This window comes from Rhipicephalus microplus, chromosome 2 (assembly GCF_043290135.1).
Source record: "Rhipicephalus microplus isolate Deutch F79 chromosome 2, USDA_Rmic, whole genome shotgun sequence".
Classification (NCBI taxonomy): Eukaryota; Metazoa; Arthropoda; class Arachnida; order Ixodida; family Ixodidae; genus Rhipicephalus; species Rhipicephalus microplus.
Genome location: NC_134701.1, coordinates 282,261,826 through 282,284,192, shown reverse-complemented (window position 1 = coordinate 282,284,192; position 22,367 = coordinate 282,261,826). Strand labels below are relative to the sequence as shown.

Sequence of the window (22,367 nt, the reverse complement as noted above, 5' to 3'; positions counted from 1 at the left end):
TTGCAACCTGTCATGGCCAATATTTCACTTTAGGTACATTGTAAGACTTGGTTGAAAAATCGCAGCTCATGTTCGTACAGGCATGTGTTTTCAAATAGCCTATTGAAAAAGGCGCTAGTCAATCAAAAATGCTCATTTCTTCCAGATGTTACGTTTACACATAGTAGAGTAATCATGCAGTAGATCACTGAATGTACAAAGCTGTGCAGGGGACGTTTGTTTTTAAGGAAATGTGGATTAAAAAGCTTGATTGTTCCGGTTAGTATAGGAACAGATACTGTGCGAAATGAAACTACAATAGTACGAACACTAATATCTACTGGGATATAACATATTGCAGTGGTAGCTATTATTGTTAAATGCAATAAAAGATACTATATCGTTGAGTAGGTTATTTTGAAGTGGTGAGATGAAGCACACAATTTGCTGGCATGTCTCTTATGGCTACTGGCTGCTGTTTGGTTGGTTGGTCAAACTTTAATAGTCCTGACAGATTCAACTGAAGCACTGTGGGCTCTTCCCTTTGTTAGTTCAGCCAGGCTAATCCTGACAGCCGCAATGTGGGCTCTCAGAACGGCACAAAGCTGCACTCCATTGTTAGGGCTTCTGATGGCGAAGCACCACTTGGCTTGGCTGGCTTGATTGCTTCCTAGTAAGGAGGGATTTTGCCAGAGCATGTGCTCTACGTTAGCTAACTCTCCCGCAACAGGTGTTCAAAAGTTATCGTAGCAAATCTTGTGTCCCGAGAACTACCTGAGCTTCTGCAGGACTATAGTGCAGTTTTTGTGATACCAGGCATTCTCTCAAGCTGTGCATTAATGTTTACATTTGTGAATGCTAGTATATTAATTCAGTCTTTATTCCTGCCATTCACCTAATGCAGGCAAGTTAATGAGATGCGCAAGACTTTACAGCAGCTGAAGTCAGCAGTAAGAAAGCTTGACCAAGGAGGTTTGTCTGGTGCAGGGGGCAATTCTTCGAGTGCTTTGTAAGTTAAAACTCTGTTGCACATTTAAGATTTTACAGACACTCTATTAATTTGGTTATATGTGAAAACTTTTTAATTAGCCCAATTATGGCATTTGTACTTATTGTCGCCACATTCTTGAATACACTGTTTCATAACTAGTGTTGCATTTGCTTTGCTAATTCCGTGGTCTGTAGCTTTGATCCAATCAAAAGATCTATTTTGTGCAAGAACTGTTTTTTCTACATTATGTTAAAGAAAAGTATACAGCGAGTTCTCAGTAAACGGATATCTCTCAAACGAAACTGCTACCCATGTGGAACTGCGTCTAAGATTAGTGTTGTATTTGAACTTAGCACTCCTGTTCTCTTCTTAGGGAATAGAACTGCTGTTAAATGTAGCATACTTACCTGGTCGCTGTAGGTTTTATTTTACGAAAGTCTAACAAAAAATGCACAATCAGTTTTCAACCAAATAACTCTAGGAATACCGTATTTACTCGCATAATAGGTGCACTTTTTTTCCAGAAAATCTGACACTAAGTTCTGGGTGCACTTATTATGCGAGGTAAAATTTCCGAAAATTTTATTTCTGACTACAGCATAGAACGCTGAGAGCGTAAGTCGCCAAAGTTACGATATCTGTACTGCCGTCGAAACAACCTTCTTCATAGGCTAGCGCAACATGTGTTGAACATGTAGTCTTGCCGGTCCAAGAATTGAGGCATGCTATGTGGTGTGCTTACAAGCATTCAAATTTCCAAAACTTAACATCGAAAGATTCGGGTTGCTGACAGAATGAAAGGCAGCAAAAAAAGCTACGAAAAGAAAGCGCCATCGCGAAAATTCGCCGATTATGTTTCAGGCCACTTAGACTATGCACCTAAATTATCACGACCGAAATTTTGTGTGCTGAAGGGTAGTGAACGTTCATTTCACAGCCTCACAGCCCATATCCAAAGACATTGCAATCGAATCTCGAACCACCATTCGAGTGTTACAAGCGCCAGCCATGCCCCCTTCAAAAACAACCACTGCAAAGAGTTATGTTGATTCCATACAAAACTGCAACTTTAATCGCCTGCGACCACTATCGAAAAGCAATAAATGCTGATTAGGCTTAGTCTACCATTCAGCATGTCGCAGAAAGCTTGTACGAGACAACATGAAGATTGGGCATTGAAAATTGTACTCAAGAACTGATCCAAGCGTGCGTTATGCGATGCTTAGGTTCATGGCCGGAAATCAACGGCGACAAAACTCCGCCAAGCTTGTGCAAGCCTGCCTAATGGCAGCAAAGGTGAAAGCTCGTGTTGGAAAGCTGGAAAGCTTTTGAATTTGTGCATGAGGTACCAAACGCGTTAATGACGACGCTTTTCCTGACAGGAAGCTCTCAAGTGCGCTTGATGAGGCGATCGCACGATCTAAACGGAGTGCACGTGGCCGGAGCCATGGCGGCGCCGGTGCAATGGTTGCTCCAACTCCCACGCAACTACCCTTCTTCTTCACTTGGCGAGCCCGCGCAGCACTGCCGCGGTCTTTTTTTTTTTCCCTGCTCCACTTAAATAAGAGGGCATCGAATATCAACTGTGAAAATACGGTACAAAACTACTAATCATGGCCAAGTTCGGGGTGTGCCTATTATGCGTGGAAATAAAAAAAAAATAATTTCTCCCGACCAAACTGGGGGTGAACCTATTATGCGAGTAAACACGGTATTATCAAAGGAGCAGTGCCACAACTGATATAGTGTTTCATATTGGAAGGACACGCAGCTAATGTTTAAATATTTGCTTTATGATATTATGGGATCAAGACACTCCTATGGAGTATATCAGTCTGCCACAGTTCTTAAAAAGAGAAGCTATTTCTAAGCCCTGTAGTAGAAGCAGAAATAGAAGTCTGGCAAAACTTGAGCATTCTTATGGCAAAAACTTGAGCATTCTTGCAAACTTAATTGTGGATTTTGACATCGTTGCTTAGCCAAACATAATGTTTTAGGTAGTAACGATGAACCTTAAACTGTTGTGATGGATAACATTCACATTAGCTGAGAAGTAGTACTGTTTGAGCAGAAACCAGCTTGCATGACTGTTTTTCAAAGGTGTAGGGCAGGAATGGCATGGTTTTGTGGATGGAGCTGCCATTTTCTTAAGTTGTAATGAGTGTAGTATTGTTGATTTTAAATAAGGCTTGTCGAGGGATGCTTCAAATCCTTTTTTTGCTCCTTGTGTGTGTGCCCAGACAAGAGGCCCAGCCAAAGTCAAGAGGAAGTGCCGCGTACAAGAAAGACAATCTGCAAGGGGACTTCCCCGCACGGCGGCACTACGAAGCAGAGGGACGAGCCAATGAGGAGCCTGATGTTTTGCCCGGTGCAACAGCTGCTGCCCCTGTCTCCGTACAGCCACCAGCTGACCCTGCAAGTGCATCTCAGGCAAGAGCTAATGGAGACATGCTGGCCGAGAAAGTCAGGTAAACTTTGATCTGTTACCATTGTCAGTGTTATGGACGAAAAAAAAGAAACATCAGTTTCCCTTACGGGTGAAGTAGTGAATGCGATAGCAGTGAGGTGTAATGCTATGCAAAGTAAGGCTAGCAGCTAACTTTTTGTTTGGGACCCAATCCTGTCTAACTCAACAAACATTGTTTTAAGGGCCACTCCAGGGACTGAAGTGGTTTTCATGCCATCAGTTATCCAAATGCAAAGTAAAAGTTAAGAGCACAGCAAGTTTACCAGCCGTCTCCAAGTGCATATTCAGACAGCATGCATTACCATGCCCATCAAGTGACGTCACCCTCCTGCCTTTCCCATGGCATTGCTTCATGCATGTGATATTTGTGCGATGAAGACAGCTAGCTCATTTCATCTTTGCTTCAGTAGCATTCGTCATTGGCACTCATGAGCTTGTACTTGCTAGTACAGTTAAACCTGGATATAATGAAATTGATAAATTTCCCGAAAAATTCATTATAAAGAGGATTTCGTTATATGCAGGTTCAGTCCGAAAATTTGGAAAATAAACGGGCAAATTAAACAAAAGGTGGATTGAAGGCAGAGCTAGTCCAGAACACTTATCTTACAGTAAAAAATTGCGTTATTATTGGGATAGGAATTACATGGACACACTCGGCGGGTTTTTGCTGTCCCCGCCATATCTCGTAAAAAGTCCAAACAAGTTTTACAAACAAAAGTCCAAACAAGTGATAACATGCTCCCGCGCATCGTAACTTTCTCGAGCGGGTAAAAGCGCGTGAGCGCTGGCGAAGCAGATATCAAATGAGTCAGCTTGTTCCTATCGACTGGAAAGTTTATAACATCTCTTGCGTGTTAGAACTGCCATCGAATGCTCAAACAGAAAGTAAACCACCTGTATTAAACGAGCATGAAAACACGCGGGGGTGGGGCGCTTGAGTAGCAATAATGAACTTGGATTTTAAAAATGGTCGCAATTGCTGGCGCGCTTGCTATCTCGGCGAGTATGAGTGCGGTTTTAACGCAAAGAGACGATGTGAAAAGAGCAAAGTGATCTTTGTATGCCCGGCAAATGCAATCACTCTGGTAAAAGTTGAAGGCGCGCGATTCTCTCCACCGAAGGGTAAGTGCGCGCGCACAAGCATCTAACCCCCCTCCCCCCTCCTCATTCATGGGACAAAGTACGCATAGGAGATAAGGGCGCATCAGCGCATCGTGACGAGCTGGGCGCCGAGCGCAGGCGGCCTTTTTTTTTTCTTGAGTTTTTGTATATATAGGTATATATTATATAGGTATGTATATATATATATATATATGGTATATAGGCAAAAAAACCAAAAAACAGCCGAGACTGTCTATTACATAATTGCTATCGCACTAAAAAAAAAAGCAAAGCTGAACGTCGTTGGCGGGACACATCATAAGGGCGCAGTGAAACTGTGCATGCGCGCTAGGCATCGAAAGCGAAATGTGAATGACACAGAGACAGACACGGATATTGCGGAAAACTATTAAGTGTAGCACCCTCCATATGCAGTGCAGTCCCACCTATGTGACGCTAACTAAAAGAGTGGCACTGCAAACGTGCAAAAGTAGTTTTTTTGTTTTCGTTTTTTTAGTCGGGGTGGGGGGGGGGGGCACATCTACACATGCGTCCGCAGCGGCAAGAACGGGAACAACGCCTACTCGTGGGCTGCAGGCCCGCCTGCCCGCCTCAGGCGGACGCGGGCCGTGTGCCCACCACCATCGCTTCGGCGGCGGCGGGGCAGCCGCGAAAGATGCATGCTTGTAGCAAAGTGCCAAAATGCGGAGCAAAATTCCTAGATTGTTCGTGGAGAAAATTTGTTATATCAAGGTGTCTCCCGCAGTTACTTTGTTACATAGAGGTCGCAAATACATGTGCTTCTATGGAGCGACGGCGGGCAATAGAAAAACTTCGTTTTATCGAGGAATCCATTATATGGAGGTTCGTTATAAGCAGGTTTAACTGTGCAACATACAGTGAACCAGCCTTGTCGGCGTGCTTTTAGCCTTCCTATAACTGCATCGTTTGGTACATATATATGCTCAGGTGATGGCAATAAAGACCAGTTTTTAGTCAGTGCCCTCAGTGTTTATTACGTGTGTTTCTTTGTCCCCATGTCTTTGCGCTGCCCGTTCTAAATAAGTATCATGCACCAACTAGTCCAAACCAAAGTGCTGCTTGCTATAACATGCAACCTGACTGCACATTTGTTGTTGTGGAGTTGCTGTTTCGCAATTATATTGCGTACAAATATTTTGAACGACTTATATCCGACTTTCAGCCCACGATGAACGGCGCTGCCGCAAGGCTGATTTAGTCAAGTGTGACGCATTATAACTTGTTAGCAACCGAAATAAGGCCCTGTTTTTTTTTTTTTTTTAATGCAGAATGGTAAATGCAGTCCTTGACTTTATTCTCGCAGATCTTCTTTTTAAGTAAAAATGGCCTTTTTGAGGAAAATACTTTCAAACCTTAATGAATTTGGTAAACCGTGTGAGTTTCGTCACAATTGTGAAGTAAAACAAAGTACAATAAAACCTTGGGGCTTCACAAGCATGCGAGAGTGGTCTTCTTTGCACACATGAATGAGAATGTTTGTTCGCAGAACGTATCATACGACCTCAGTTTGACGCAATGTCTATCTTTACTGCCGAATGATCGTATTTTCCAGGAACGTATTAAGCAGAGCGTATCAAGACATAGCTGTATGGGGGCATTTCTAGTTTTCGTGATTTCAAGTGTAGGATTCGGGAAATCGTATTAAGCAGGATTGTATCGAGGGGGCTTTACTGTATTCTGCGCTAGTATCTTTGTAATTTTCTGCCCTCTAATTTGTTCTTCTTTGTAAGTATTTTCCACCATGGCTTGTTTCGTTGGTGGCTCACAGGCAGCTTCAGACGACACGCAGTCAGCTCCAGTACCTGCAATCTCTGGTTGCTTCATTCCAAGATGGCAACTCTGAACCTGCCACGAGTGCCCTGAGGAGCGGTGTGTCGTCAAGGTAAGGGCCATGTTGCATCTCATCTGCCACAGCACGGCCCATTAAGTGGCTCGTTGCCTATATGGCAAGAGATGACCTTCCTGGAAGGCTTCATGTTTGTGGTTATGTCCTTCCTCGAAGGCTTCCTGTTGAGGAGCATTCTTATCATTAACCCTATGAGGGTTGAATTTTTTGTGCCAATTATGACCTCTCAGGCTCGATTATCTAAAATGCTTATTTGATATCTTCAGACAAATCTATTTCGAAAAATTTTAAATTTTTTTAATGACAAATTTTTTGTGCTGTTACAATTACGGAATTTATTGGTGAGTAACAACAAAAGAAATTCTGGTGGAGTTTATATATAGTTTTTTAAAAATGAGGCATTGCAAAGAACATAGTCCACAGATGTACAAAAATAAGTGCACTAGAGTATGATGCTCGACTCACTTGCAGCTGAAAAACCAGTGTGCACTTTCGTAGCGTAAGTGAACTGCAAGGGTGAGCACACTGAGCAAAAAAATTGCATGGTGCTACACGCATTCGGAAAGCAAAACAAGTTAAAAACTTGAAATAATCCATCGTCTTATCGCCAACGAAAGAGAATGGCTTTTTTTGTGCGTCCCAAATAGGAACAGCATTAGTAGCAGTATCATGTGTGTAAGTTAGCGCCTCCCAGAACCAGGTGTAATTGCACCCCCGCGAGCAATCAACAACACTGTAGCAAAGTGATTTGAGAGATTCAAAAACAGACAAACATCAACTTTGCAAGTGCAGGAAGCACGTACTACTCGAAGGACAAAACCGCAGCTTGCTGCTACTCACCCGCACATTACCGGATGCGCGAGCGATAGCCAGTGCGCTGTTTTAGTAAAGCTTTAAAAAAAAAAAACGATAAGAAACATCAGAACAAAAACATAAAAATAAATAAAATTCCCTGTATTCTCGCAATTTGGCCACGGATTCTAAGCAACAAAAATATGGTAGTCGAAAAAAACATGCTTTTTAAACTTAGAAGTGATGACATACAAATACTTCAGTGACCTTTTTGACCATGTTTGCAAAGGACGTACGTGTACACCACTGACCCTGAAGGGGTTAAAAGGTTCTTGTTTTCAAAAGCACCTTTTTCCATTGACAAGCTGAAAGTGAATATCTGCTGTGATGGCTGACTAAGCCAGGAGTGAAAAATATTGCAACACAGCGCATTTCAGAAACAAGCTCTGTAATATTATCGCATTCATGTGTTCAATCAATGGTCCTCTACAGCTGCACAGCTTGTATCACTGGATCGTACTGTTTTCATAATTAGTGGTGTGCAGATAACTTTTCTAGTTAAATTGAATACAAATATTATTCAGAAAAAACAAAATAGATCATTGACATTACATCATATACTTGTAGTGAATAAGAAAGACGATGTTACCATCAGGTCAGCTATCATCAACACAAGAAGAAGGCACGAGATCGGCGATCAAGCACCGTCATCTGGGTTCGCCTGCGTTCCTTTAGTGCTACCACCCGCTTGCTCAGTCCTTCAATAAACCCCCTTTACATTTGGTGGATCGTGCTGGGTAACTGCATCACCTACACCCTGGAACTCCGATCCCGCACCCTGCCGTCGACCATGCAAGTTGACGCTGCCCAACAGACAGCACCTCTCGCGGCTCCTACTTGCCCCGGCCCGGTTCACCAGCGAGACCCCCCGATCTTTTCGGGCGCCGAAGACCAGGACGTCGAGGACTGGCTGTCGTCCTACGAAAAAGTCAGTGGACCAAACAGGTGGGATGACGCTGCTAAGTTGAGCACCGTCAACTTTTACTTGGCTAATGTGGCGAAACTGTGGTATACAAACCACGAATCCGAGTTCGAGAACTGGGCCACTTTCAAGCAGGCAATATCCTCGGTTTTCGGTCGCCCTGCCGTGCGGAAGTTGCGTGCCGAACAACGCCTGCGCTCCCGGGCACAAGAACCTGGCGAAACGTTTACCGCCTACATCGAAGATATACTCGATCTCTGCAAGCGCGTCGATGCCGCAATGAGCGAAAGTGCCAAGATCCAGCACATTATGAAAGGTGTTGATGACGACGTCTTTCAAATGCTCCTGGCGAAGTCTCCTGGCACGGTGTCTGAAGTGGTAACTCTGTGCCAGAACTACGACGAATTGCGACGGCAACGAGCTCTCACCCGTCGTCCATTTCAGCCTAACCAACCACTCGCTGCACTGGACGTCGTACCTGACCACTCCCGCCTTCTAGCACAAATGAAAGACTTTGTGCGTGAGGAGGTCGCACGTCAGCTTTCCCTCCTGCCGTTTTGTCAGCGCCAAGAGCTCCCGCAGCAGCAGCAAGAGCAACCACCGACACCGTTAGCTCCCATGCTCCGACATGCACTTCAGGACCAGATTGCCGAGGCTATGCCAGTGCCTTTTCAGCAGCAAGTTGTCGCCGCGCCTCTTACTTATGCTGACGCAGTAAAGAGGCAGCAGCCACACCAGCCCTCGCCGTTCAATGGACTGCCGCATGTTACCGCTCCTACTCAGTCTTCCGTCGCTTGGGCTCCTCCCCTCACTACCACAGCCTCGACTCAGCCGTATGCCGCGTGGGCGGCGCCCCTTGCTGCAAATGCCTGGCGAACGCGCGATAACCGGCCGATTTGTTTCGCGTGTGGCGGACCTGGCCATATCTCCCGATACTGCCGTCGTCGCGTGCCCGCCTACACAGACGTCCGACCACGAAGCAATTACATGAACCGACCACCTTTTGGTTATGAAAGTTCGGATCGTCAGTCAAACACGTCTTCCCGTGACTATCCGGCAACTTCGTCTCGTCGCTCACCTTCACCCAATCGACGCTCCTTGTCACCCATGCGTCCACGACCAGCCCCTCAAAATGAGGGAAACTAGCCGTCGCAGTTCAAGGGGCAAGAACTGCGCTATCGAAATGTTCAAGTCCTCGCACCTTGCCGTCAAATATCGTCGAAGTTTTTGTAGACGGCGCCCATGCATACGCTCTTGTGGATACCGGTGCCGCTGTGTCTGTTATAGACGCCAAACTTTGCCGCAAGCTCCGAAAGGTGACCACGCCGCTTGATATGTTCTTACGTGCAGCAAATGGAGAACCTGTTCGACCTATAGCCGCCTGCACTGCCCGACTCAAAATTGCGGAGCACCACTACATTGTTGAATTTATAGTCCTTTCCTCGTGCTCTCATGACATCATACTTGGCTGGGATTTCCTATCCCGTAATCGTGCCGTTATAGATTGTGCCCGTTCCGAACTTGAACTGCTTCCGTTCTTCGACCAGCCCTACGACCACACTAATCAAGCCGCGCACAAGCTAGTTGTCAAAGAAGACACTGACATTCCACCGACAACAGCTGTTTTGCTCCCTGTGGTCTCCGACGGCATGCGTGATGAACTAGCATTTTTCGAGCCATCACGCCTCTTTCTAAGCCGGAAACCACTTCTGCTCCCTTATTCAGCCCTCTCAATTTCTAATGGAGCCAGTGCTCTCTGCCTTACCAATCCCTTTCCGCATACGATCAAACTGTTTAAAGGCGAGTCTCTTGGATGCGTACAGCCCATTGATAACGGACAAATTTTTACCGTGCCGCAAGAATCATCCCAAAGTGACCTCGCCGCCGTCAGTGCTCTTAACCACTCTCATCTACAGGCTTCAAAAGTGTTCGATTCGGCGATCGCAGACGGACTGTCACCATCTGAACGATCTGAGCTCCTCCAACTGCTGTACCAGTACCGCGAATCTTTCGATGTTGTTCAACCTTCACTTGGCCGCACTTCTACCACTCTACATTACATCGATACCGGCTCCCATGCGCCACTACGACAGCGACCATATCGTGTTTCTGCAGCAGAACGCCAAGTTATTACCGAACAGGTGAACGATATGCTGCAACGTGGCGTCATTCAACCTTCACAAAGTCCATGGGCCTCGCCTGTAGTGCTCGTTAAAAAAAAGGATGGTTCCGTTCGCTTCTGCGTGGACTACCGGCGCCTAAATAAGATCACTCGAAGAGACGTGTATCCTTTACCCAGGATTGACGATGCCCTTGATACTTTACAAGGTGCCGAGTTTTTTTCATCATTAGATTTGCGCTCAGGGTACTGGCAGGTCCCCCTTGCAGATGCCGATCGACCAAAAACAGCCTTCGTGACACCGGATGGTCTGTATGAGTTTAATGTCATGCCCTTCGGCCTCTGCAATGCGCCTGCCACCTTTGAGCGCATGATGGACTCGGTTCTTCGGGGTTTGAAATGGCAAATCTGTCTCTGCTATCTCGACGATATAGTCGTCTTTGCGCCAGCAGTGGCGTAACTAGATAGGACGGCGCCCAGGGCAAATATATTTCCGCGCCCCTCATTATGCCCGTGATAATGTTTGTTATTATTATTATTATTATTATTATTATTATTATTATTATTATTCTTGCTGTTGTACTACAGTGTACTATAGCCGCCTTGTACGTCCATGCATCACACAACACACCAGAAGTCCACAATGGTAGCAAAAAAAGTTTAACAAAAAATGGACCTTGGTGGTCACTTCTTGTCATCTCGCTTTACTTAAAATATGCGAAATTCATGAAATCCATATAAGCACAGAAAATAGAATCACGAACTAGGCATATGTAAATAGTCCATACCATTTCTCGCTACATTACCGTGAAATGTATCATTCAAAATTAATTATTGCGTACGCCAAATCTGCATATGATGCCTGCATTTTTTCATCAGTGCTAATGATGCGTTAAAAAACTCGTTCCGGCAAACCCTGTTGTCTCCCTGTTATCGCATATTGTTGCCTTTTATGACGTCAGTGCTGTAACGCTGATCGTGAATAATTGTTGTCAAGAAAAACCCGTTTTTTTATTTAAAACACTTTATTTACATCATTTGGATATTAAGACAAATATAAAATGCACTATACACTGGAACACTCCGTAAAAACTAGAGCTGCACTTTCCTTGCTTTCGATGAAGCAAACTGTTCTATAATGACGTCAAAGTTCGTTTTTTCAGTTTCTTCTCTTTCCACACTCAGTAGCGCAAGGTCAGTAAGTCTGTCTTGGCCCATTGTGGCACGCAAATAGGAGAGTATTAGCTTCAGCTTGCTGAAGGACCTCTCACAGCCAGCGATGGAAACTCCAATGGTTAACATCATCTGAAGGGCGACGCGAAGGTTGGGGAATACGCCATCATCACCATACTCCACAATAAATTTAAGAAGTTCCTCCGGTCTTGATACTGTCTGGTCAATACGCCGTGAAAGCAGCAGCCTACAATCTAAAATCTCTTCATAGAGGTCTTGCGCGTTAACGTCGGAACTGTAGAAATTGCCAAATGTGTTGCAATTTGTTTTTAGTTCGTTTTTGTCTTCGCTGTAGCACAGCTTGTTGATGTCGAGCAGAAAGCCAAACTTGAGGTCGGTGTCCTGCAGGCGAGTAAACCTCTGGTCGATTTCCGAATGAAGACGATCGAGTGTGCATTTCATAACCCTTTCTGTTTCCTGTTTAGCCGTCAACGCCTCTCCTTTCGACTTTTCACCAGGCATCTGTTTTTTTCGTCGTGCACGCCTTTCAACGTCGACATCATACGTCTCACAGAGACGAAGCCCTTCACCAAGTGACTCACTTACCAGAGTTTCCCTTTCTTCATGAAAGTGATCTCTGAGAGCTTTCATGTCTAAGGCAGCATCGTGAAAGTTCATTTTAGGATCTTGCAGTCTTTTTTGAACACGGTCTATGCGAACAAGTACCTTGTTCCAAAAGCCCAGCAAAATCAAAAAATCATAACTTAATATCCGCTTCTGCAGTAGTGCAGCATCACTTTTCGTCTCGCTCGTTTCTTGGTCATTATTTGACATTTCCTGAACAACTTCAAGTATCTTCTCAAGGTATCTACCGACCGGCTTCACTGCTTCGACCCTTGCACTCCATCTGGTCTCAGACTCTGATTTCACAACAACAGGCACTGCATTTTTTAATTTCTCCCAACGGTACGTTGAGCGAGAAAAAAACACGTAAAGTGCTTCGATGGTCCCAAAAAAAGTCATCATCATGGCTTCTTCCTTAGCAGCATGTACACCAACCAAGTTCAGTGAGTGGTTGTCGCAGTTTACAAAGATTGCCAGTTTGTTTTTTTCCGCGATTCTTTGACTGACACCACTTTTTTGTCCAGCCATCACGGCAGCGTTGTCGTAGCATTGTGACCGACAGTCCTGTAAGTTCATTCTGTCCTCTTCCAGCTTGCCAAGTATCACGTCAACGAAGCTCTCGGCGTCTTTGTTCTTTACATGGATAAAGCCGAGGAAGGACTCCTGAACATAAACAGATTTTTTATCAAAGTCAACTTCCACATATCGCACAACTTCTGACATTTGCTCACGGTGTGCCTGGTCGGGAGTGGTGTCAAACATAATGCCATAATATTTGGCTTTACGGATTTTTCGCAGCAAGGACTCGCGAACTGTGACAGCCATCATGTGAATGAATTCATTCTGTACAGAAGGCGATAGGTACGAAGTGGACCCTGGATGACTTTCAACGTATGTGAGGTGTTGCTTCATAACGGGGTCAAAAACGGCAATTAACTTCAAAAGACCAAGAAAATTTCCGACATTGTTCTCGCGGCTGGTTTGAAAACTCTCTCGATGCCCTCGTAATGCCAAGTTCTGTGTAGCAAGAAATTTTATGCAGTGGAGGACTCTCGTCAAAATTTCACGCCACTTGTGCTTTTCTTTCTCCATCTGTGACTGAAGGTCAGCGTCAATTATTCCCGTAGTATGCATCAAATTTCTTTCCATTTCTTTCCACTGTGAGAAACACATTCGGTGATTCTTTGCATTCTCGTGAAGGGTGATCTTCTCGGGTGCCTTCCATTTGGTGAATCCCCCCTCTTGTTCCAAAGATGATAGGTGATCTGAGCGGGAAAAAAGGAGGCAACAAATGCAAAATGCTGCCTTTTTGGCAGGAGAGTAGGCCAGCCACGAACGGGTGACTTCTTCACCACGACCATCACCTAATTTCTTCTTAAACCAACTCTTAGTCATTGATCGGTTGTTTGTTGGCAAGAAAGGTCCTTCCCGATTTTGGAAATACATGGCCCCGAGTTTAACAATTTCCGTTCGTACAGCGTCAGACACAACGGCTTTTCCAGTACCAGTGTCAAATTTTAAGAGACCTAGGTCATGCTTCTGAACGAGTTCTGAGATGATAGGTTGAGGGTGCTTCGTGGAATCCAGTTTGCTTAGCTTCAGAGCAACAGGCTCAACCAGCCGAAGTCCAATGTCGGTTCCGTTGTCCTCCTCCTCTACTGCAATATCCCCGGGATTGTCTGCGCATAGCATACTGTGTTTAGAAGTTTCGTGAACGACTCCTTCGTCAAGTTGTACGGACATTAATGAAGTGGCAGGAGATGGAGCTACTTCCAAAGGACATGATGAAGTACTTGCCCCAGGTTTTTCAAAAAATGGCGCGAAAAACTTTTTTGACTTCTCAGCTTCCTGCGCCTGTAGCCTTCTCCTCTTGCGTCCTTCAGCTCCGCTCTCTTTTCTTTTTGTTTTTGTCACCCGGTCCATGGCTTTGCTTGGCTGAAAAAAATAAAAAATCCTTGAGCCGTTCATTCACTATACATTCAGATGCCTTTTTAGCCATCAAGCAATGCAGCTATGCGGCCAGTCGCCTGAACACTTGCTGTCACCGAAGACACAATGTATGTGTATTGTCATGTAGCCAGGAACGATTCAGAGTTTTTCGGAAAGCTAGTTCTATTAGAGCGAACTTGTGCTCGGCAAAAGTGCAAAAAAATGATAAGGAACACAGGTGGTGAAGAAACAGCCCACCGGTCGACGACGGCGGAAAACGAATGTCCCTGCGCTTTTAGTGGAAGCGTTCTTATACCTTGCCGTATCCTCTCCACCAACATCGTTCACACAGATAACGCTGGTCTCACAAACGAGAAGGCATAGTTCGCGGCAATATACGTACATTCTCAGATTAAGGTTGGTGACGGCAAATGATCCACTGCGGTGGCATCATCGGCCTTGGTTATAAGAATTGTTGCTGATATTAAGGTGGATTTACAATTTCACAGCTCCGTTTTCTATCCATAAATGTATGTTAACTCGCGGTTAACCCAACTGCTCAAAACGTTGTTCAAGTAGAAAAACCTCAACTATCATGAAGCATGATTTTAAAAAGGAGAAATGGTAGTACGCAAAGCTAACCTCGCACATATTATTCCCAGTGGACAGTGCACTATAGTACGCACCACTATTTCTTCGTCAAGTAGTTTAAGTAAGTTGTCACAATTCAATTCATAACTCGACAAGTACTCGCGTAATTATCAAAATAACAATTAGACATAAGTAAGCAAGTTCGAACGACATCCAACTGCGCCATTTTCAACAACGCATTGATTGCGCTCTCATTTTTGCGGCCAATAAAAAAAGCCTGCGAAATCAGAAAATAACATATGACTGCGCGCCCCCCTGAGGAAGAAAAAAAAGAGCAGCAAGCAACCGCTTTGCCTCTTGTCCGCTGAAAACAGCAGCGTTCCGCATTTTGACAAGGGTGTTCAGGGCGCGCCAACATGCGTTGCAAGTTTGCAGGAATTCCTTTCGCTCAACTGTATGTCACTATAATTATTCATATCTAGCGGTCAACCGTTCCACTGATAACGCGACCGGAGCACTGTTCTGATTACGGCCTGACTCTGTAAGTTCAAAGCGGCGTGTTTCTTTGACCGGGGATTGGCACAAAGGGCCATGCACATTTTTTTTTTTCTTTCTGCATCTATTTCTTGACGCTGGCTACCTCCCATTGAGCCTGTTTGAGGGTACTGCTTCCTGATGTACGCAGCAGTCTGGTTACGCGTCACTTTTCATATTTGGTGGGCTTTCTTTATCAACAGGAAAAAAAAAATGTGGATGCAATACGTTGTTGAAAATAGCGCAGTTAGATGTAATTTCAACATTCAATTACTTTATTTATTTATTCGTTTGTTTGACAGTAGATGATTGTCGTGGCGCAGGATACTAAAGGCGACGTTATAAGTCACCTTACTAGGCCTCTAGCACCACACAGTACATTCGTCACACAACGCAACTGCATTGGAATAAGAAATGCAAGAACATAACATTACGAAGAACTAGGCGATGGCTTCTACAAAAAAAAATTAAAAAATTAATTTGAAAATGTGTTTATAGCATACGAATCATTGCAAGCACATTTACAATAAAAAAGAGCAATAGTAGTGGAGACACCGGCGTTCCATAGGGGAACATACATACAAACTATCGTACATGAATAGCCTCATCAATGGCTACATATATAACACTTTATGCATACATATATGAGAAACTAAATGTGTAAGTATATTCTAAGCTTCAAGCTGTACAGTAATTGAACTAAACATGCCCTCCAATGAATATAATCAGGTGAGTACTTGCGGAATTATAAATACTTTGATTACTCATTAATTTATTCTCATGCATGAATGAATTATAAGTGGTTGCTCCAAATTACTAGGAACAATGTACACTAGGTTTGCTTCGCGTAACGGAGTTACTCATTTTTTTAATCGGGTTTTATGATAGTTGGGACAACCTGTATATTTTCCCGAGAATAACACCTTTATACTCTCAGCAGTTTGTGTCAACGTAGTGGTAATAATCCATGTGCAAAAGAATAACATAGGTAAAAAATACTCACACCTAGGCAGAAGTTCTATTGCGAAGACGTCCCTCGTCGTGGTGACAAACTCTGGAGAAGTGAGCTGGGATTTCAACTCGGGGTTTGCAGGAATGGAGTCATGTAGCGACTGGTTGTGGCCTGCCTCTAGGATATCTTGTTCGGTCCGGAGACTCAATATTCAATGCCTGTGGAGCTTCTGGGGTAGCTAAACAATTTAACTCGCGAATGTACGTCTCATTGACCACTCTCGTTCGGTTGACTGACCCTCGTTTCTCGCTTCTCTGGATCGACCCATAACCCCTAACATTGTAGTTTTATAACACCAAGACCACGCCTCCAAGGGCATGTACCAATAGGAATCCCTCCTTCCTGGGCTGTTGCACGGAAGCGAAAAGAGGACTATGGCGGCACCCTGTGAGAGGGCCTACTAAGTAACACACACAGGGCAACTGATTGGCTGCATCAACGATAACCAAATGTTTGTTCACAATCACGTGATCCACTCTCACTTATGAACTCTCCGGTATTCATCAAAACAAAAGCAGACACAATTGACCATTTGCGGAAATCAGCAAGCTGGCTTTCCTGCAAAGTTGTTTTCCAACCAAAAGGTCTCGTTCGCAAACTGCTTTTCTCACTCATTGTGCTTTTGCCTTCCCCCACTCCCTTCTTTACGAACGACAGGTGCCTCGCCCTCCATGCGATGTGAGGGTTCGTTAGAGGTGGGACAACCACACAGTAATTGTTGGGGGAAAAAGTCGTTTTGTCGCACTCGCGTGCCTTCACTAGAATAGGAGTGGTAAAAGCACAGTGGGCGAGAAAAGCAGACTGGGCACGATAGTTTTCTTTTTTTTTCCTTTTTGGTTAGAAAACAACCTTGCAGGAAAGCCGCCTTGCAGATTTCTGCAAATGGTCAATTTCTCGCGCCCTTACTCTGTCGGTGTTGAAGCGGTGTCGTCACGAAGGGCACTGCGCCGTGCTCCCTATAGGGCTGCAGAAATTACGTGCCTTTTCCTTTTCTTTCTAATCACACATTCATGTGATTGCTCTCGGCGAGTTAGAAAGCGGCATCATATACTTCACCACACGTGCAAATGGCCGCTGCTTCGCCGCGGCTTTAGCTATTGCCGCGATGGAGGGGGTTGCAGACTTTATACCTTAAAGCGACATCTCGCCACGAAAGCAAGATTGCATTTAATTGATCCCGCAGTTTTCTTTTGGGCGCAAAAAGAGGGGGGGGAGATAAATCGGCGCAATCCCTCCCCCCCACCTTTTTCAGAATACTTGAACTTCGCAGGTATGCACGTGCTCATAGTTACGCTCCCTTCGCGGGCGATGCAGCTGGGGAACTTCCCCGAGAGTCTGAGGCAACATAAAAACGACATGTGCAAGTTTCAGTGAAAAAGGAATACACTCGCTGAGCTGCCTGAGCACAGCGTGGTGAACGACAACCGCATCGAATTTGACAATTCCCGCGTGGTCTACTTAGAGGTCGATTACTATAAGCAGCTTTTTGTGGAATCCTGGCCCATCGAGGAGACAGCCGGTAACTTCAACCGGCCTACAGGTGCGCTGCCGATCGACAGTCTGCCTCAGCGGAATTTCGCAGACTCGCGATCCAACATTAGGTGCGAGTACATGGCAGGAAGAAGGGCCTTAAAGAGAATGCGAGATGCAAAACTTCGAATTTTTCTTGTAGCGCAAAAAAGTTTTTTTACTTGGTACTTTGATTGGCATACCCCAGTTTCAACTAAAGCCCACTAATACCTCTGTCACACGAGCACTACGGCTAACCACGGTTACAGGTATGCTAGCTACACGGCAGACATGTCCGCAGTTTGTCTCCTAACCATTGTTATCGTAGACGGGTGATTCCATGAGAGATCGACACGGATCTGAAAATTAGTATTTTCGATTTGATTGAATATTTTATATTTTATGCCCATCTCACCAAGCAGCCCGAAAAGGAACCTTGTTTTCTTTTTAAGCGCCTATATAACTTTAGGAGGCAAAAAATATAGAACATATTCAACACGGAGGGACTAGTTTCACAACTCGTCGTTCTCGAAAGTTCATGAAGATGTAACAGACAAATATTACCGTTACAAAGAAGAAATTTCGAGCATGAATTTCGTGTATGTAGAAATTTACTGAATAACAATAAAGTAACATTCTATGAAACTTGTAAAATGAAGCAAAGTACTTTCGCAAAATGTCTCACTATGCGACATTTTATGATAGTTGCTACATAACAGTTGCTACAAAGTTGATAAGACCCATCAACTCTGTCTTGAAAACAAATTTTGCTTCTTTCTCTATGCAACGGCAGCTGCGTTTCTGGTTATTGAGTTCCTCATGGTGGTGAAAACTATTTGTGCGAAGGTCAAAAAGTAAAAAAAAAATATTTTCAAAAATTTTATATGTAGCGTTGTGGGCGGCCTTCACGCTCCTGAGCGAGCAAGGCTGATTAATTTACTACTACTACACAATTTGCGCATCTACTTTGCTAGAAGAAGCACGCTGTTAGAATGGGCCTTTTCCGCGTAGATAGTCTGCCCATGCACGCTGGCGTCGGTGAGGCACGCGCCATGATTTTTGGTGGCCAACACGGGACGACAGGTGTGGACCAAGGAACATCTGGTGTTACAAACGTGCAAAATCCCCCCCCCCCCCCCCCCCATTAAAAGCGCTAATGTAGGCTTCCGCGATTGCCTACTGGCGCGCGGCGGGCCATTTCGGAGGCCAAGGGCCACCAGTTCTGATTTCGATGAGCTACGCCCGCGTTTTTGTATAGTATTTTTCTTTTTTTATTCAAACTTCCGGAAGTCCCTTACCCGTCATTGTTCTCTTCCAGTCCACACTGCAAAAATCTTGACGGCACGGGCGCTTCCCAGGCCCAAGTTTCTCGTACCTAAGCTTTCGCGCTATTTGTGCATCCCAAGGAATGCAGGGTGAGTACAAAACAAAGCAACCAGCTAGACACCGCGCCCTCGGGTCTGGTATGGGGGTTAAACTGGTCGGAGTGTTCTGCCGTTTCGCTCCGTTCGCTGTTCCATTGATGGAGGTCATCCTTGTGCGGCCGCATTCTTTCAGGGAAGTTCTTGGTTTCTCCAACGTACGAAGCGGGGCAGTCGGCACATGCTGTCGGGTACACTACGCTCTGCGCTTTTTTCGCAGGTGCGTGTTCTTTGGGCCAAAGGATGAACCTGCCCATGGCGGTGGATGGCATGTGGGAAACGTTGACCCCCGCCCTTCTATTGCTTTGCTGGCGCCCGCGATGCAGGGAATCAACAAACGTCGCCGTCGTGTCACGCTTTCTCCGTCTTTCCTCCAGAGAACTCTGCGAATAAACGCCTTTGTTTAGCCTTTGGTGCCGAGGTCACGGATTATATTCGCCCTTCCTTCCGCCGCTGCGTGGACGATTAGTCGTTGGACGATCGGCTATTTCGTTGGAGTTTTCTGTTCTTACTCAAAAAAGGTGCATTCGAACTTTTTTATTTTATTTTGTTTACGTACGTGGTTGGTTTCAGGGAAGCTTTCAGTAAGTGGTTTGGGAGGCTGGTGGGGTTCGCTGAAACTCATCTAACCCAGTGCTGCGGAGCACAAAACAAAGCTTAGCCGAGGGTCATGGGAAGGCACGGAGGTAGCGCAGCAAAATGAAAATAGAGGATCCTTTTCCCGATGCAAAAGCCATTGCGGCAACCCTTTCCTTCACCACCATCCCCACTTCCAGTCGTACATTACAACCTCGCCCCTCCCCCCTTCCAGGCGGTTTTACGGAAAAAAACATTGACAACCTTTCCAGGGGGCGCCAACCCGAGGACTCGGCTTGGCGCCCCCTCCCTAGTGGCGCCCGGGGCACTTGTACCCCCTTGCCCCCCCCTAGTTACGCCACTGTGCGCCAGACTTTGGAACACATCTCGAGCGCCTCAAACACGTCCTCACGTGCCTGCAGAATGCTCAGCTCCAACTCAACCTCAAGAAGTGTCACTTCGCTGCTAGGCAACTTACGATTCTCGGGCACGTCGTATCAAAGGACGGTATACTTCCAGACCCGGCTAAGTTACGTGCTGTCGCCGACTTCCCCAAACCAACGACTATGAAGCAGTTACGGAGCTTCGTGGGGTTATGCTCCTACTTTCGCCGGTTCGTGCGCAACTTCGCTTCTATCATTGCGCCTTTGACCGAACTTATAGGCAGCACCACTGATATTTCGTCATGGTCTTCTGAGTGTGACCAAGCCTTCTGTACCCTTCGTCGTCTCCTCACTTCGCCACCAATACTGCGTCACTATGATCCTACGGCAGCAACTGAGGTCCACACCGACGCCAGTGGTGTCGGCCTCGGTGCGGTTCTCGCGCAACGCAAGCCTGGATTCGCCGAGTATGTCGTCGCCTACGCCAGCAGAACTCTTACCAAGGCTGAATCAAACTACAGCGTCACCGAGAAGGAATGCTTGGCGATCGTTTGGGCGCTTGTCAAGTTCCGCCCATACCTTTATGGCCGTGCTTTTGATGTAGTAACGGACCACCACGCATTATGCTGGTTATCGTCGCTTAAAGACCCATCAGGTCGTCTTGCCCGTTGGGCTCTTCGGCTTCAAGAATATGACATTCGCGTGGTATATCGTTCCGGCCACAAGCATGCCGATGCTGACGCACTGTCACGATCTCCCGTATCCCCGGACATCGCATCTGTTTCCTCGGACGACACGTTGTCAGCGCTTGACGAGGATACCATCTCTTCTGCACAACGCAATGACCCATGGATCGCTTCGCTTCTTGACGCGTTATCCGAGGCACCGACACTTCCAACCACTCGAACCCTGCGCCGCCAGGCTCCGCACTTCAGTATTCGGGATGGCCTTTTGTACCGGCGCAACTATTCAGCAGATGGTAGGAAATGGCTACTAGTCATTCCCCGAACGCTGCGCTCTACCATCTGCGCGTCGTTTCATTCCGACCCGCAATGTGCTCATGCCGGTGTTTTCAAGACCTACGAGCGCCTACGAAAAAGGTATTACTGGCGCGGAATGTTTACCTTCGTCCGCCAGTTCATTCGCGGCTGCCACAAATGTCAGCGGCGGAAAAGCGCGCCACATCCTGCAACAGGTTCATTGCAGCCACTTCCATGCCCAGACCGCCCATTCGACCGTGTAGGAATTGACCTCTACGGACCACTACCATTAACAACGGCAGGCAACCGATGGGTTATCGTGGCAGTGGATCATCTAACACGGTACGCTGAAACTGCTGCTCTCCCCACAGCTGCAGCACAAGACGTCGCAACTTTCATACTCAATCGTTTTGTGCTTCGTCATGGTCCTCCTCGAGAACTACTCAGTGACCGAGGGCGTGTTTTCCTCTCCGATGTAATTCAAGCACTTCTTCAACAGTGCCATATGGTTCACCGGAAGAGTACAGCCTACCACCCGCAGACGAACGGCTTGACTGAGCGGTTTAATCGTACTCTGGGGGACATGCTCGCTATGCATGTCGCTTCTGATCAAACAAACTGGGACCTCGTTCTCCCATTTGTGACATACGCGTATAACACCGCTACGCAAGTCACTACCGGGTTTTCCCCATTTTTTCTCCTGTACGGTCGCGAACCATCACACACCATCGACACTTTACTGCCATACTCGCCAGATCCCTCCGAATACAAGCCTGTCTCGGAAGCCGCTCGTTACGCAGAAGAGTGCCGCAAGCTAGCCAAGCGGCTTACTACATCCGACCAACAGCGCCAGAAGGAGATCCGTGACGACGACCATCGTTCTGCACCAACGTTCGTTCCTGGAGCACTTGTATGGCTTCATGTACCGCCCTGCGCCCCTGGTGTATCACCCAAGCTACTCTCCAATTATCATGGTCCCTACCGCGTGGTCGAGCGTACTTCACCCGTGAACTACGCCATTGAACCCCTCACGCCACCGAGCGACCGTCGTCGGCGTGGACGTGATATCGTTCACGTAAACCGTCTGAAGCCGTACTTTGACCCGCTTGTCCCCACGTGTTAGATCGCCAGGATGGCTTCACCTTTTTCGCCGGGGGTAATTGTAGTGAATAAGAAAGACGATGTTACCATCAGGTCAGCTATCATCAACACAAGAAGAAGGCACGAGATCGGCGATCAAGCACCGTCATCTGGGTTCGCCTGCGTTCCTTTAGTGCTACCACCCGCTTGCTCAGTCCTTCAATAAACCCCCT

At 46.1% G+C, this 22,367-nt stretch overlaps 2 protein-coding genes across 10 annotated transcripts in view; one reads left to right on the top strand and one right to left on the bottom strand.

Moving 5' to 3' along the window:
• Positions 1-22,367, top strand: part of LOC119179958 (uncharacterized) — a 109,660-nt gene that overhangs the window by 30,522 nt on the left and 56,771 nt on the right. For 7 of the 9 annotated variants that reach the window (XM_037431126.2, XM_037431105.2, XM_037431112.2 and 4 more), the window contains 3 exons: positions 884-988; positions 3,211-3,438; positions 6,352-6,465. In XM_037431126.2, the coding sequence (XP_037287023.2) occupies positions 884-988; positions 3,211-3,438; positions 6,352-6,465 (447 nt within the window). The remainder of the gene's footprint in view (positions 1-883; positions 989-3,210; positions 3,439-6,351; positions 6,466-22,367) is intronic. The other 2 variants (XM_037431119.2, XM_075882153.1) reach the window with 2 other exon arrangements.
• On the bottom strand, positions 11,329-18,814 carry LOC142780447 (zinc finger MYM-type protein 1-like). Its single transcript, XM_075882156.1, has one exon. It carries the CDS (start codon positions 14,085-14,087, stop codon positions 11,415-11,417), a length of 2,673 nt encoding a protein of 890 aa, XP_075738271.1. The 5' UTR covers positions 14,088-18,814; the 3' UTR covers positions 11,329-11,414.